This window comes from Belonocnema kinseyi, chromosome 10 (genome assembly GCF_010883055.1).
Source record: "Belonocnema kinseyi isolate 2016_QV_RU_SX_M_011 chromosome 10, B_treatae_v1, whole genome shotgun sequence".
Lineage (NCBI taxonomy): Eukaryota > Metazoa > Arthropoda > Insecta > Hymenoptera > Cynipidae > Belonocnema > Belonocnema kinseyi.
The window spans coordinates 38,267,413-38,282,007 of NC_046666.1; the positions used below are offsets into that span (position 1 = coordinate 38,267,413).

Genomic DNA, 14,595 nt, shown 5'->3' on the forward strand with positions numbered 1-14,595 from the left:
TTCTTTAAATATTATTTGAACATTTTTCAACACGAGATTCATTAATAGACCGCAAAAAGAAAATCCAACTATTTTTAGTTGAAAGTTCCTTCGTTTTGGTTGAAAAGTCTATTATTATATTTCTGGTTGCAAATTCCTTTCTTTTTGCCAAAAGCTTTCTTATTTGGTTGAATATTCATAAATTTTGTTTGGATGAAAATTTAACGATTTTGTTTGAAAATTTGTCTTTTCAGATTGAGACTTTTAGTATTTTGGTAGAAATTTGAACCATTTGATTAAAAATATAATTTTGTTACAAATTCAATTATTTTGTACAAAATTCATCTATTTTTTGTATAAGATACGTATTTTACTTTAAAATGCTACAGTTTGTTAGGAATTTCACTGATTTATCAAATTAAAATATTTTTTGGTTTTACAATTTAACAAATTAAAAAATTGCGTTTGAAAATTCAACTATTTTGTTAAACATGTATTTTTTTGACATAAAAATTCATCTCTTTTAGTACAAATTTGATTTTTCTTGGTTTAAAATTCAACTAGTTGGCTGAAAATTAACTTCTTTGTCCAAAATTCAAATTTTATGGTTGAAAATTTAAATATTTTTATAGAAACTGAAACCGAAAAATTTTTAATGTTTGAAAATTCAATGGTTTTGCTCAAAATCAACTTTTAAAAATATCGCAATTTGGGATTAAAACTTCCATATTTTATAAGAACATTCCTCTTCTTTACTTGAAATTTCTACAATTTCGGAGAGTACTTTTCTTTCTTGACTAAAAAATCGTTTTTGGTTGAGAATTTAACTGTTTTGTTGAAAATTGCATTCCTTTGTTGAATTTTTAATTAGACAATTTCCACGAACTCCCCTCCCTTCCTTTACTGGCACTTCTTCAAGTTCTTTATACTTTCACTGCAATACTTTTGTATCTCATTCACTACTTATCTACCCCTCGCTTTGCCTACTTCATGCTCTTCATCTCCCCTCACTTAAATTAGTTATTTTATTCTCATTTTCCCTCTCTTTGTTTAACCTCACTTCGCTTACTTCCTCACTTCTGATTTCCCCTTCCTTCACTTACTTTCGCTCCAATCATTTTCCTACTTAACCTACTTCCCCTAACTCATTTAAGCTTACTTCCCTACTTCTCTTCTTCTCTTCTCCTCATTTCTTCTTACTTCCTCACTTCCCCTCTCTTCATTGCCCATCACTTTCCTGTCGTCTCCACCCTCATATTATCTTACTTCCTCTCCTTCTATTTTCTGGAACTTCTCGCCTTATTTCTTCTACTTCCCTTCTCCTCATTTCCCTCATTTCCCCTCATTTCTCTTCACTTTCCATACTTCTCCTCCCATAATTTGATCTCACTTTTCCTAATTCTTTATATTAACTCTTTATATTAACTCTTTTAAATACTAATTTAACTATTCCATTTTTTGTTGAAATTTTTTTTAGTTTAAGAATCCACTATTTCGTTGAAAATTTATTTTCTAAGTGAAGATTGAACTATTCTATTTTACCTTAAAACTTTTTTCTCTTTTTAGTTTTAATAATTTCCCCACCTCTCCTACTCACCCCACCCTCATTTCCGGTTACTTCTTCTACTTCTCCCCTTGTATTCTCTCACTTTCCATCTTCCCTGCCCTTTATTTCCAATCACTTGCCCGCCGTCCCAGACGACATTTTCCTTTACTTCATCTTCTCACATTAACGCACACTTTTCCTTAACTTTCTCCTACTTCCTCATGCCTCATTCTCCCTCATTTTCCTTCACTTCCCATACTTCTCCTCCCACAAATTTCTTTTCGCTTTCCCTACTTCCCCTTACTTCACTGACTACTTTCCGTTACTTCATTTACTTCACCTTCAATCGTTTACCCACTTCTCCAAGTTCTCCTATTCTCATTTCCACTTGTGTACCCTATTTCTCCTCCTCTTATTTCCTTTTACTTTCATACTTCCCCTCTCCTTATTTTCAATCACTTCTCCGCCATCCCCACCTACATTTTGCCTCACTTCCTCTCCTTTGAATTCCCCACACTTCTCATCTTATTGACCGACACTTCATTTACTTCCGCTGCCATCATTTCCCTACTTGACCTACTCCCCCTATCTTTCTTTTTATTTACTTCCACTACTTTTCCCTTTAATTCCTCTTACATTTCCCACTTCCTCGTTCTTCATTTCTAATCACTTTCCCGCCGTGTCCACCCTCATTTTCCCTCACTTTTTCTCCCCGTATTTCCCTATTTCGTCTTCTCTTGGTTTCCGTTATTTCCCTTCACTTCTTATATTTCCCCTCTCATCATTTCTTCTCACTTTCCCTACTTCCCGTCACTTCATTTACTTCCTCTCCACTTCTCTTAGTTCTCCTACCTTCATTTTCACTTTCTTACCCTACTTCCCCTCCCTTTATTTCCTCCTACTTCATCAATTTCTCACCATTGATTTTCAATCACTTTTCCGCCGTCCAACCTACATTTTTTCTCACTTCCTCCCCTTTCATTTTCCTGCACTTCTCTCCTCATTTATCATCACTTCGCTTACTTCCCCTCCCATAATTTTCCTACTTTTTTAACCTTTATTTCCGTTTAGTTCCCCTATCTCTTCTCTCTTCATGTCCTTTTACTTCCCCCACTACACCGCCTTTTATTACCTCGAACATCTCCCCTCATTTCCGCTACTTCCACTTCTTTAATTTTCCTCGATTTTCCTTCACATCCCATACTTTCTGTCCCATCATATCCTCCCACTTTTCCTACTTCCCCTTCTTAACTTACTTCCTCTCCCATAATTTCCCCTCATTACGAAATTGGCCTACGAAACCCTAAAAATAAGAGATTTAATTAAATATTAAATCAATTATTTATAATATACATATACTTTTTTTATTTATCGAACACCCATCCGAAACAAAAAACTATACACTATTTCCGGAAAACAAACAGATTGGAGGAATCGATTACAAAAAATCGCACGTCGAATTTTTGCATAGATAAACTTGGATCTTATGGTTACTAATAAATAACAAATTATTCACATACCCTATTTTTCAATTTCTTTCATATCCAAATTTTGTAACACCTTATTGGTGAGAAATCGACTGTCACAAGTTGAATTTCAACAAAGTTCCGACACGATGGAAACCATGGTACGTCACAGGGTGGTACCAGACACGAAAGAGAAACCCTCCTGCTTCGCACCCCTTTTTCACCCTTCATCCTCACCTTCTCTCTCACCTTCCTTCGATCTCTTTCTAATTGCGAGCCGATAGTCTCGCGTATTCTGTGCTTTTAACCAGTAAAATTTTCTCCTGTGCTAAACAATTTGACAGAATTTCTTAAATAATTGAATTACATTTTTTTTTATAATAACATAATAATTAAATTCATTAATTTTATACGGAATCAAAATGTTTGTTCAAGGACCACAGGTCCATGACAGATCGGATAATTCCGAAGATGTTAGTGATGAGGAATGTTCTGGTGATATTCTCCAGGTTACTATTTTTTTATAAATTCAAATGTTTAAAATATTTGGTGTGTACCTTTCAATTCTCGATTATCAAGGGCAATTATAATCTTAGAATTTTTAGATCTTTTGATAATTATTGTTCTAGAATCGGGTAATAATTATTATCGGTATAGAATTAACTAAAAGAATTTAATAATCATCTTCAAATTCATTCATCCACTTTTTCAACATTGGAGCTCCTATGTGTCCGCTCTTCAATTGAAAATATTCAAAATTCAAAAATTTTAAACCGTAAATTGCTAAAATAGAAGAATTTTAAATCTTGAAGATTAAACTATTGAAAAAAGTGTGTGAAATTACATACCTTTAAAATATAAATCTCGAAAAATAAATATTTGCAAATCTGTTGTATAAAAGGCGTTGCCCGTGAACATGATCAATAATTTCTATATTTTCATCATTCAAAAATGTTCATTTGTAACTCTTAAACATTGTAGAACTTTTTATTTTGAATATTTAAAGTTGGTAATTTTTAATTTTGAAAATTAAAATACAATTTGTTTATTATTTTTTTTTAATTCAAAATTCAAAATTATGCAACTCTAAAGTTTCACAATTCATAATTATGTAATTTTAGTGCTTCACTAATTTTGGTGCTTGATGACCTTTAAATTAGTTTTTAAATTTAAAAAATTTACCATTCAAATTTTTGCAAGTTTTAAGTTCTAAAATTTGAAATGCCACAATTTTGATGATTTACATTCGAAACTTCTCTTATTTGGAAAATTTATAATTGAAAACTTGACTTTTCATCATAAAAATTATACAAGTTTTCAATTATAACGCTTCTAACTGTAAAACACTGAATTCTAAATCTATCAAATTCAAGGGTGTCAATTTTGAAAGTTTAAAATTAAAAATTATGCAAGTTCTCACTTTTTCCATTTATAATCATGCTATTTTGATGTTTTACATTCTGAATTTCTTTAATTTGGAAGATTTAAAATTAAAAACTTGTGTTTTGATTTTCGAACTTATTAATAATGAAAAATTTTATTTATTCAATTGTCAAATAAAAAGGCATAAATTTGTAAATTTAAACTCTAAATTTGTTCAATTTTTCAGTTCAAAAATTAACAATGTCACAATTTTGATGATTTACCCTCGAAAAATCTTCAATTGGGAAGATTAAAAATCGAAAAATTTAATTTTGTAAGATTTAAAGTTGAAAACTTGACTCTTTATCTCCAAAATTCAAGAATTGTTATTTATACATCTTTAAAATTCATGAGTTTACAATCTGAAACTTCTCAATTAAAATTTGTGCAAGTTTTAAGTCTCAAAATTAAAAAAGCCACAATTGGGATAGTTCACATCCGAAATTTCTTTAATTTTGAATATTTAGAAATGAGATGTCAACATTAGGACATTTAGAATCAGACAAATTGAAAATTTTAAAAAGATTGAGCAATTTTTAAACTAACTCTTTAAAATTGTAGAAAGAATTTATTTACTTAATTTAAAAATCTGTAATTTTCACGCTTTATATTCAAAATTCCTTTAATTTAAAAGATTTTGTATTGAAAACTGGACTTTTGATCCTCAAAATCATCCAAATTTCCGAATTGTTTTATGCTTCTAAAAAAAAATGTTTGAACTTGGCAATGAATTCGCCACTTTTGTCAAGTTGGAAGATCTAGACTTATAAACTTGACTTTTGATCTTGAAAATCATAAAAATTGAAGAATTTTGATTTATACAATTTAAAATTTAAGACATTTCAATAGTGACTCCTCAAAATTGCAAAACTTTGAATTTCAATTCTTTAAATTTGAACTATTTAAAAAAATTTTTCCAAAATTACATACCTTCAAAATATCAGTCTGGAAAATTGAATGATTTCGCATTAAAGAAGTTTTAATTTTTTTAAATTTACCATTAAAATGGGCGAGTTTCAAGTATAATATTGATATGTTATTTAGATGATTTAAATTCAAAATTTAATGATTTGGGAAGAATTAGAATTCAAAAATTTAATAGCATCAAAATTTAAGAATTAATCAAATTAAATAGTTTTCCATTTTAACTCTTCAAAATTATAAAAATGTGAATTTTCAATCCTCACTATTTAATTTTTTTGTAATTTACAATTGAAAATTAGGCAAGTTTTAAGTTTCATAGTCAAAATTTTTGTAATTTTTATGCTTTATATTCAAAATTTCCTTGAGTTGGAGGATTTGGAATTGAAAGATTTTGTTTTTGATCTACAAAAGCATCTGAATATGAGAACTTTTATTTATAAATTTTCCAATTTGAAGTTCTTAATTTTGAAAACTTACAATTAAAATTCATGAAAGTTTGATTCTTAAAACTAAAAATGGTATCATTTTTATGCTTTATATTTGAAATTTTTTGCATTTGGAAGACTTAGGATAAAAAAACTTTTTATTTTATCTACAAGATCATCAAAATAGAAAAAATTTAATTAATTAATTAATTCGAAATTTCTTCAGTTTGGAAGATTGAACTGTTATTTATAAATATATTTTTAAAAACTAAAGTCTTCCTTGCTAGTATTAAAAAATATTTTTATTTATGTTTATTATATTACATATTATTTTTATATAATTTTTAAAAAATCTACTTCCTGCTGGGATAAAATCATATATTTAAATAAAAGTTAAATATGATGAAAGCCGATTACAAGAAAAATGTACACTCAAATTTAAACTAAAGCTAAAACTAAAACTAAAAATTAAATTTAAAATTGAATAGAAATTAATGCAGCTATATTAATTTTTTAGATTTATGATTATTCATTATATTTTACTGCAGGTACTTTAAATTGAATTACATATTTTAATTTGATATTTCAGGCAATCAAAAGAATTAAGACGTAATAAGCTCAATTTTTGATATTTCATTATTTAAGGATTAATATTTTATTATAAAAAGAAATATTAATAAATATTGTAATAATTAAAGAATTATTTCTTTGTTTTAACATTTTTGCAAGTTCAAGAAATTTGGATTTTTACTAATTTTAAATATAGTTATCCATAAAATGTTATTAATTTATTTTAGAAAAGACGAGAAGAATGCGAGAGGAAAGCTCGAAGAGGGGAAATGGACCCCCGTCTCGAATTTGCATTCCAGTTGTTAGTGGATGCAACAGGACTTCCTCGTCATGAAGTCATGGATCATGTTTTTGAAGGAGATATGCTGGATGAAATTAATCAATTATTTCTACCACATATGAAGGCAACCCTCATGTGGTTTTATCAGGAAGTCGATGAACCGGAAGTTCCCCGAATTACAGAAATTGTATTTGTCAATTTATAGTTCCTAGACATGAAAATATATTCAATTAAATCCAAAGAAACCAAATTATAGATATTTGATGAGTCAAAATATTTTTTCAAATTAAATTTTAAAGGTGCCAGCCAAAGCGACTTCCTCCAGACCTCCAGGAAACACAGCAGCACCAAAAGTAAAAGAAATTAAGGAGCCCAAAGACCCTCCAAAAAGAAAATTATTCCTAACTGATGGGTGGCAAGTTCCCTGTACAGGAATCTGCGTTTATATGTTTCGGTATTTTTTAAACTCTTTTTTCTTTTTTTAATTCCTTCGTATTTTATTTTTTAATAGTGAACTTTCACTTTTTCGAACGCTCATTCATTCCAAGTCTTACACGCTTGGATATTCCAAGTGGCGAAGCCCCTTCACCCCCACCACTGTCCCTGCACGGTCACGCTCCCGTCAGTGGTTGACTGCGCGCGCATCAATACAAGGTGGGGGCAGCCAATGAACGTCAGTTAACAAAATCTCCCGACAACTCGCAGTAGAAGTGGAGCCCTGCAAACTTAGAATATCCGAATGTTTTAACTATTTATTAGATTTAATTGATTTGTTGTATACATTAGTATTTTTAAATCATCATTATCCACTGTAGGTTGTATTTTTCTCTCCTTCGGAATATACTGAAAAAAATTATAAATATTTCTAGGATTAATGTGGCGAAACAACTACCTGAAGAAGGTTTCCAGAAAGATTTATATACAGGTGTGATAGATACTAGAAAAGTGGGAGTGATAGCATCTATTCAAAGAATTGTTGAATTTGTATTTATGGATGCTCTTGCCCATCCTGGGGGTGAGGATGAAGATAATTGCCCCATGATTAAAAGTCTTTTGCTTCCTGGACTTCGATCTTTTTGTAGTGCTCTCAAAGGTACTTTCAAAATTGAAATAATCAATCCATCATTTACATTTTTAAAGAATAGTTTTTCTCGTTGCATAAATATTTTTTCGATTAATAAATCAGTTATTATTTTAGCAAACAAATTTTTTAATTTAGGGTGGAGCGATACTACATTTTCAAAATTCGCTAAATGTTCTCTAAATATTTGGTTCATTTTCCTAACCATTAGTATTAAAATGCTAAGTTTTTTTAATCCCTTCAAATCGTTTAATTCCTTGGAAATACATTAAGAAATTTAATTTCTTGAAAATGCTTTTAAATCTTTTGAAATCCTTACAACTTTTTTAAATCCCTCGAAACCCTCTTAATTTTTTCTAAAATTTTAAAACTCTAAAATCTTTAATATCCCTTGAAATGCCTTTAAATAGTTTACATATATAAAAAGTTGCATAGACGTTTTAAATATGTCCTAAAATCTTCTGAAATCCCTTCAAAATATAAAAATCCAATCACAATTATTGGAAATCTTTTGAAATACCCGAACATATTTAAAATCCTTTGAAACCCCTTAATAAAATATTAAAGCTATTAAAAATTGCTTGAAGTTTTTAAAAGTACCCAAAAATCACTGAAATCCGGTGTAATCTCTTCAAATTATTTAATTATATAAAAAATGTATTAGATGCTTTTAAAATACCTCCTAAAATATTAAAAAACAGTAGAAATCTTTTGAAAACCATTAACACTTTTTAAGGTTCTTAAAATTTTTTGCAATTTTTAAAAACACAATAAAATTTGTAAAATCCTTTAAAAACCTTTCATATACAAAAAAATGCAAATTCTCTTGAAATCCCTTCATCAAATTATTTCAATATATAGAAAATCTCTTGGATAAAGAGAAACTAAAATCCGTTAAAATCTTTTCAATTTATTCGTAATCTTTCGGAATACGAGAAAATATTTCCAATCCTTTAAAATCTTTTAAAATCCCCTGAAACTTTTCAAAGCTCATTGGAATTCCTAAAAACGTAATGAAATTTTTTGAATCTTTAGACATCGTTTTAAATTATTGGAATCTATTAAAAGTTCTTGCAATCTTAAGATATTTGAAATGCCTCTTGAAATATTTAAAATCTTTTGAAATCTCTGTAAAGCCCTTACAACTTTTTAAAGCTTTAGAGAATTCCTTGGAATTTTTGAAAAAACCAAAAAATCTCGAAAATCATTTCAAATGACATAAATCTATTAAAAATTCCTTGGAATATTTTTAAAAACCAAAAATTCTTTCAAATCCTTCGAATTCGCTTTAAATTATTTTTTATGTAAAAAAATTCCTTAGATATTTCAAAAACACCCAAAAATCATTCAAAATCTTTTAAAATTCATTGAAATTCCTTTCAATTAATAAAACAAATAGAAAATAACTTGAAATTTTTTACAATATACTAAAATCTTTTAAATTCATTCAAATCTTTGGAAATACCTTCTTGAAACCCTTTTAAATCCAACAAAATCCTTCAATGCTTGTGAATAAATTCTTTATAATCCTTAAAAAACTTTTGATAAAATCCTGTAAAATTACATGAAATCTGATGATATTTCCCGAAATCCTGGAAAATATATTAAAATACCTTGACAGCTATTAATATCCATACAAATTGAAAAATTGAAACATTTTTTGAAACAATTTTAAATTTTAAAAGCTCTTAAAAACTCTATCCTATTTTTAAAAACACCCTAAAATCTGAAAAATCCTTTAAAATTTCTTTATATAATTGAAACCTATTTGAAATTGCTTAAAATCCTTCAGAATACCCTTAAATATTTCTATTTCTTTGTAATACTTTGATATCCTTTGAAATCTTTTGAAATGCCCTGAAACTTTTTAATACTATAGAAAATTTCATTCAATTTTTTTAAATGCACTAAAATATGAAAAATATGTTGAACTTCCTTTAAACTATTGAAATATATTCAAAATTGCTTAAAATCCTTTAAAATACCCTAAAATAATTCAATTTTTTGTAATACTTTAATATCCCTTGATTTGTTTTGATTAACCCTCCGAAATTTTAAAGCTTTTACAAATTCTTGAAAATTTTTAAAGACCCTAGAATCTTTCAAACGCTTTAGAATCACTTCAACTTATTGAGAAAAATCAAAAATATAAGACATTTGAAATTGCTTAAAATCTTGTAAAGTCCCTCGAAATTTTTTTAAATCCCTGAAAATTCCTTTCAATTATTTAAAATGACCTAAAAATTTTTTAGTCTTTTGTAATGCCTTCAAATTATTAAAATCAATAGAAAATTACTTGGAATCTTTAAAAATATGCAAAAATCTTCTAAATTCTTTGAAGCCACATGCAGACTTCTCGGAGTTTAAAAAAATAACATGAAACTTTAAGATCCCTTGAGTTTCTCTAAATTATTGGAATCTATTAAAGACTCCTTGGAACAAAATTTTTAAATGTTCTAAGATCTTTAAAATCCACTCAAATCCCTTCAAATGATTTAAATATATAAAAATCCGTAGATTATTTTAAAGTACTATAAAATGCATTAAAATCCCTTTAAATTATTGAAATCTATTGCAAATTATTCGGAATCTCCTAAAATAACCGAAAATATTTCAAATCCTTTGAAAATGCTTCAAATTATTAGAATCTAATAAAATTCGTTACAATAAAATTTAAAATATCATAAAATCCCTTTTAATTATTTAAGTTAATCAAAAAAATTATCAATTTTTTCAATTACTCTGAATCCTTTGAAATCCCTTTAAATTATTAAAATAAATTAAAAACTATTCGCAATCTTTAGAGGATATAATTATATTATATTATTATTATATTATATTATATATAATTGAAAAATAACTTGATTTCTAGAGTAGTTAACGCATGGATTAATTAATTTCTAAAAAAGTGACCGAAGTGGCCTTCTCATTTGAAAAATTTAATAGTGACTTTCATTTCAAAAATTGATTAAAAAGTTATTTAAGACAAAAAATTACTAAAATCAGTGTACTCAGGCCTAATAATTCATAAAATCAGCATACAAAATTTCAGTTTGTGAGGAAGTAGCCCTGGAAGGTAGCATCTTCGATGATGGAGAATCGATGATGGATGAAGTTCACAATTTCGAGGAAGCAAAGACCTTCGTTGCAAATACTCAAGCTGCATCCCAGGTGGAAGAACGAGTAAGAACCTGGACCAAAAAACTGAAAGATTTCATGCTCGAGAGTAAACAGGTCAGAAGAGAAAACGACAGTTCAGGTCCTCAACAGGAACTGGAGTATTGGAAGAAGAGAGGTGCCCAATTTAGTCAACTTGTCGACAGATTACAGGTTTTATGCCTAAAATTTAAAAAGTCAGTTCGATAAGAGATCTGGACCACCCTCAAGGAAGGGTTTCGTAGGCAAAAAAGGGCGCGGGGTTAAAGGTCAGAGGGTAAAGGTGAGGAGCCATAGGTCAGGGTTCCAGGTTAAAGATGAAAAACCAAAGGCCAGGAGTTAGATGCCAAGGATTAGGGATTATATTTTAAGGGTCAAATATCAGGGGCAGAGGACGAAGGTCAGAAGTTGAAAGTGAGGGGCGATAAGTCAGGGTCTGTAGATCAAAGGTGAATAATGAAAGCCAAAGGGTCAGGTGCCAATGGGCATGGGTTATATTTCAGGAGCCAGAGATCAGGGGTCAAAGGTTAATGTTCAGAATTGAAAGGATAGAAATTAAGAGTTTATGGGCAATGAGTCAATTTCAAACTTCAGGTGATCGAGAGTCAGAGGTGATGTTTCAGGGTTAAAAAATCGAGGTCAGAGGCTAAAGGTTAGAATTCAAAGGAGATTCAATAGGTTTTAGGAATTAATGGGCAACGGTCAATATAAAATTTCAGTTATTCGCAAGTGAGAGGTCAAAGGTTATAGTTAAAGTTATGGTTAAAATCAAAGTTATAGTTAATTTTATATTTATAGTTAAAGTTGTAGTTATAGTTAAGGTTTTAATTATAGTTAATGTTATAGTTACAGGTTATAGTTCAGACGTCAAAGAGCGTCATTATAAGGGTTTTCCAGAATAGCCTACGAAACCCTTAAACACAAAATAAGTGACTATATGTATCGAAGACCGGGGGGGGGGGGGTTATATCAGAAATAGAATATATATATGTGGATAACAATTTTTTTAAATACTTGCAAAAATTTCAATTAGTGCTTTTATTTTTCAAGTAAAGCATCTTAAAATTCAATTCAAATTCAATTCAAAATTCTTAAATTCAATTTTTTAAATGAAAATTCAACTATTTTTTTGAAAAGTTATCTTTTGTTCAAAAAGCTTCAAATGTTTTGTTGAAATTCGTCTTTTTAAATTAAAAATTCATCTATTGGTGGCTTTAAAATTCAACTATTTGGTTACATTTTAAAATTTAACTCAGTTAAAAGTTGAACTACTTCATTAAAAATTAATTTTATTGGCTCAAGATTGAATTGTCGAAAATCCGTTTGTTTTTTGTCGTAAAAATTACGTTTTTTAACTGGCAATATAACTATTCCATTTTTTGTGAAACATTTATTGTTTTAGTTGACATTTCATCTACGAAATTCTTCATTTTTATGAAAAATTCTAATCATTTGTTGAAAGTTGAACTTAAAAAATAATTTATTCATTTCATTGATTGAAGATTGAACATTCGGTTGAAAATTGCTTTTTTAGCCATCGTTCTTGGTTGAAAGTTGAAATAATTTATTAAACATGCATGCTATTGGCTGAAGATTTAATTTTTTTTTAATATCAATTTTTTAAACTGCAAATTGAACTTTTTTTTGCTTTAAATTAGTCTTTTTTGTGAAAAATTAATATTCTTGATTGAAATAGTAAATGCTTGGTTAAAAGTTTAAATACGTTGTTAGAAATTCATTATATGTTTGAAAATGTGAATATTTTGTTAAAATTAGTTTTTATTTGTTGAAAATTTATTTTTCAAACTGAAAATACAAATATTCCCTCATTGGTTGAAATTTGATGGTTCTCAAGAGAAAATTTAACGATTTAGTTGAAAATTTATCTATTTTGTCGTAAATTGTCTTTTTGGTAGAAAATAATAATCTTCTTGATTGAAAATTAAACTCCAATGTAAAAAAAATTCAGATTCAAATTTATCGCTTTTGATAAAAAATTTTTTTTTTTATGCTTAAAAATACAACTGTTTGGTTACAAATTAATCCGTTTTGGATAAGAATTCCACTTTTTTTAATTCGACTTTTAAGGTTGAACCCAACTTTTTCTTATTAAAAATAAAAATTTTATTGTTGCTGAAATATCAAATACTATGTTTATTGATGAGAATTAATATTTTTTATTCAAAACTTAACTACTTAATTGAAAGTTGAATTTCTTTGTAAAAATGTTGTTTGTTTGACAAAATTTGGTTGCAAATTTCATTATTATGTTAAAAATTCAACTATTAAGTTGAAACTTTAATTAGTTTAGAAATATCTAACCGTTTCGTTAAAATTATAGTCGTTTTCTTAAAAGTTTAATTGTTTTATTGAAAATTCAACTGTCTTCTAAAAAATTGGTATTTTTTGCTTAAACATTCAACCAGAACTATTTTGTTGAAAACTCCACTTTCATTGGTTAAACTCAATCTTTTATTTTTATATGAATGGAACCATTTGGTTGGCAATTCGTCTTTGTAGATCAAAAAAGAAATTGTGGTTGAAAATGCAAATGTCTTGTTAACAAGTCATCTTTTCCTTAAAAATGCAACTGTTTGTTGAAAATTCGTCTTCTGAGTTTGAAAATTTAACTGTCTGGGTGACACTTGATCTCTTTTGCTTAAAAGTTGAACTATTTGCCTATAAAATATATACTACAATATTAAATTTTAAATTTAATTTTTTTTTGTTGAAAAATCATATTTCTTAATCGAAAGCTCAAATTTTCAGGTTTAAAAGTGTACTATTGTCTAAATCCTTTGACTTTTTAGCTTGAAAACTTAAAATCTAAAAAACCACCCCTCCTCTTCAAGGAGGGATAAAAAGTTTTTAAAAAATTGCGTGACGTAATTTTTGAATGGTCCCATAAACTAATCAATTTAAATTATTCAAATTGAAAATTCTGGTTGTCTCTAGGAACACGAAGTTAAAATGTCCCTCTTGTGCCTCCAAGTGATGAGGTCAAAGATCATAAAAGATTGGGTCGACGCTGAAGACGAGGTCACTTATTGTTTTAATGAAGCCAAGGACAATGCAAAATTCATCCAAGCTTTGGAAAAATGCTGCCATTGTTTGTATCTCGATGATCCTGTATGCAGTTTTACTATTCAAAAATATTTATCATCCATCAGAAAAAGTTTTTTTTTTAAATATTTTTTAATTTTCTAGGTGAAAATGAGAGACTCTTTAGTATCTCTTCTGCAAACTGTAAGGTTGATTTACAGTGTCTCTAGATATTACAACACTTCAGAAAGAACGAGTTCTTTGATGGTTAAAATCACTAACCAAATGATTGCAGCTTGCAGGGATTATGTGACTGAAAGAGGACGAGAAAATGTTTGGGGTCAGGATCGCAATGTTGCGAGACAAAGATTGAAACATTGCTTAAGATTAAATAAGTAAGATACAGAATGCGATGCAAAACTTAATTCAAACTTATATAAGGCTTGTCAAATCTAATTTATTTTTAATAGAGCTTACAGGGAAACGTATAGATTAGTGCGTTGTTCTCCAGCAATTACAGAACAAGAATTTGCCTTTTCTGAAACCCAAGTTTTTGGAAGATTCGATTCATTCTGTGCCAGGGTCAGAAAGATCCTGACCATGTTTGACCTCATCGAAGATTACCAGGGATTGTTTAAAAGAAGAATGGAGGGATTGCTACTAGGAGAAGGTAAAATTGCTTTACCTCTTGTCTAAATATAAAC

The 14,595-nt window shown here is 28.4% G+C and overlaps 1 protein-coding gene across 1 annotated transcript in view; it reads left to right on the forward strand.

Annotated features, from left to right (window-relative positions):
- Window positions 1–3,413: 3,413 nt before the first annotated feature.
- The window catches only part of LOC117182198 (dynein heavy chain 5, axonemal), a 36,816-nt gene continuing 25,634 nt past the window's right edge, over window positions 3,414–14,595 (forward strand). Inside the window, exons 1-8 of the mRNA XM_033375260.1 lie at window positions 3,414–3,500; window positions 6,560–6,799; window positions 6,912–7,066; window positions 7,482–7,705; window positions 10,746–11,023; window positions 13,805–13,978; window positions 14,057–14,286; window positions 14,362–14,561. Of these exons, the coding sequence (XP_033231151.1) occupies window positions 3,414–3,500; window positions 6,560–6,799; window positions 6,912–7,066; window positions 7,482–7,705; window positions 10,746–11,023; window positions 13,805–13,978; window positions 14,057–14,286; window positions 14,362–14,561 (1,588 nt within the window). The remainder of the gene's footprint in view (window positions 3,501–6,559; window positions 6,800–6,911; window positions 7,067–7,481; window positions 7,706–10,745; window positions 11,024–13,804; window positions 13,979–14,056; window positions 14,287–14,361; window positions 14,562–14,595) is intronic.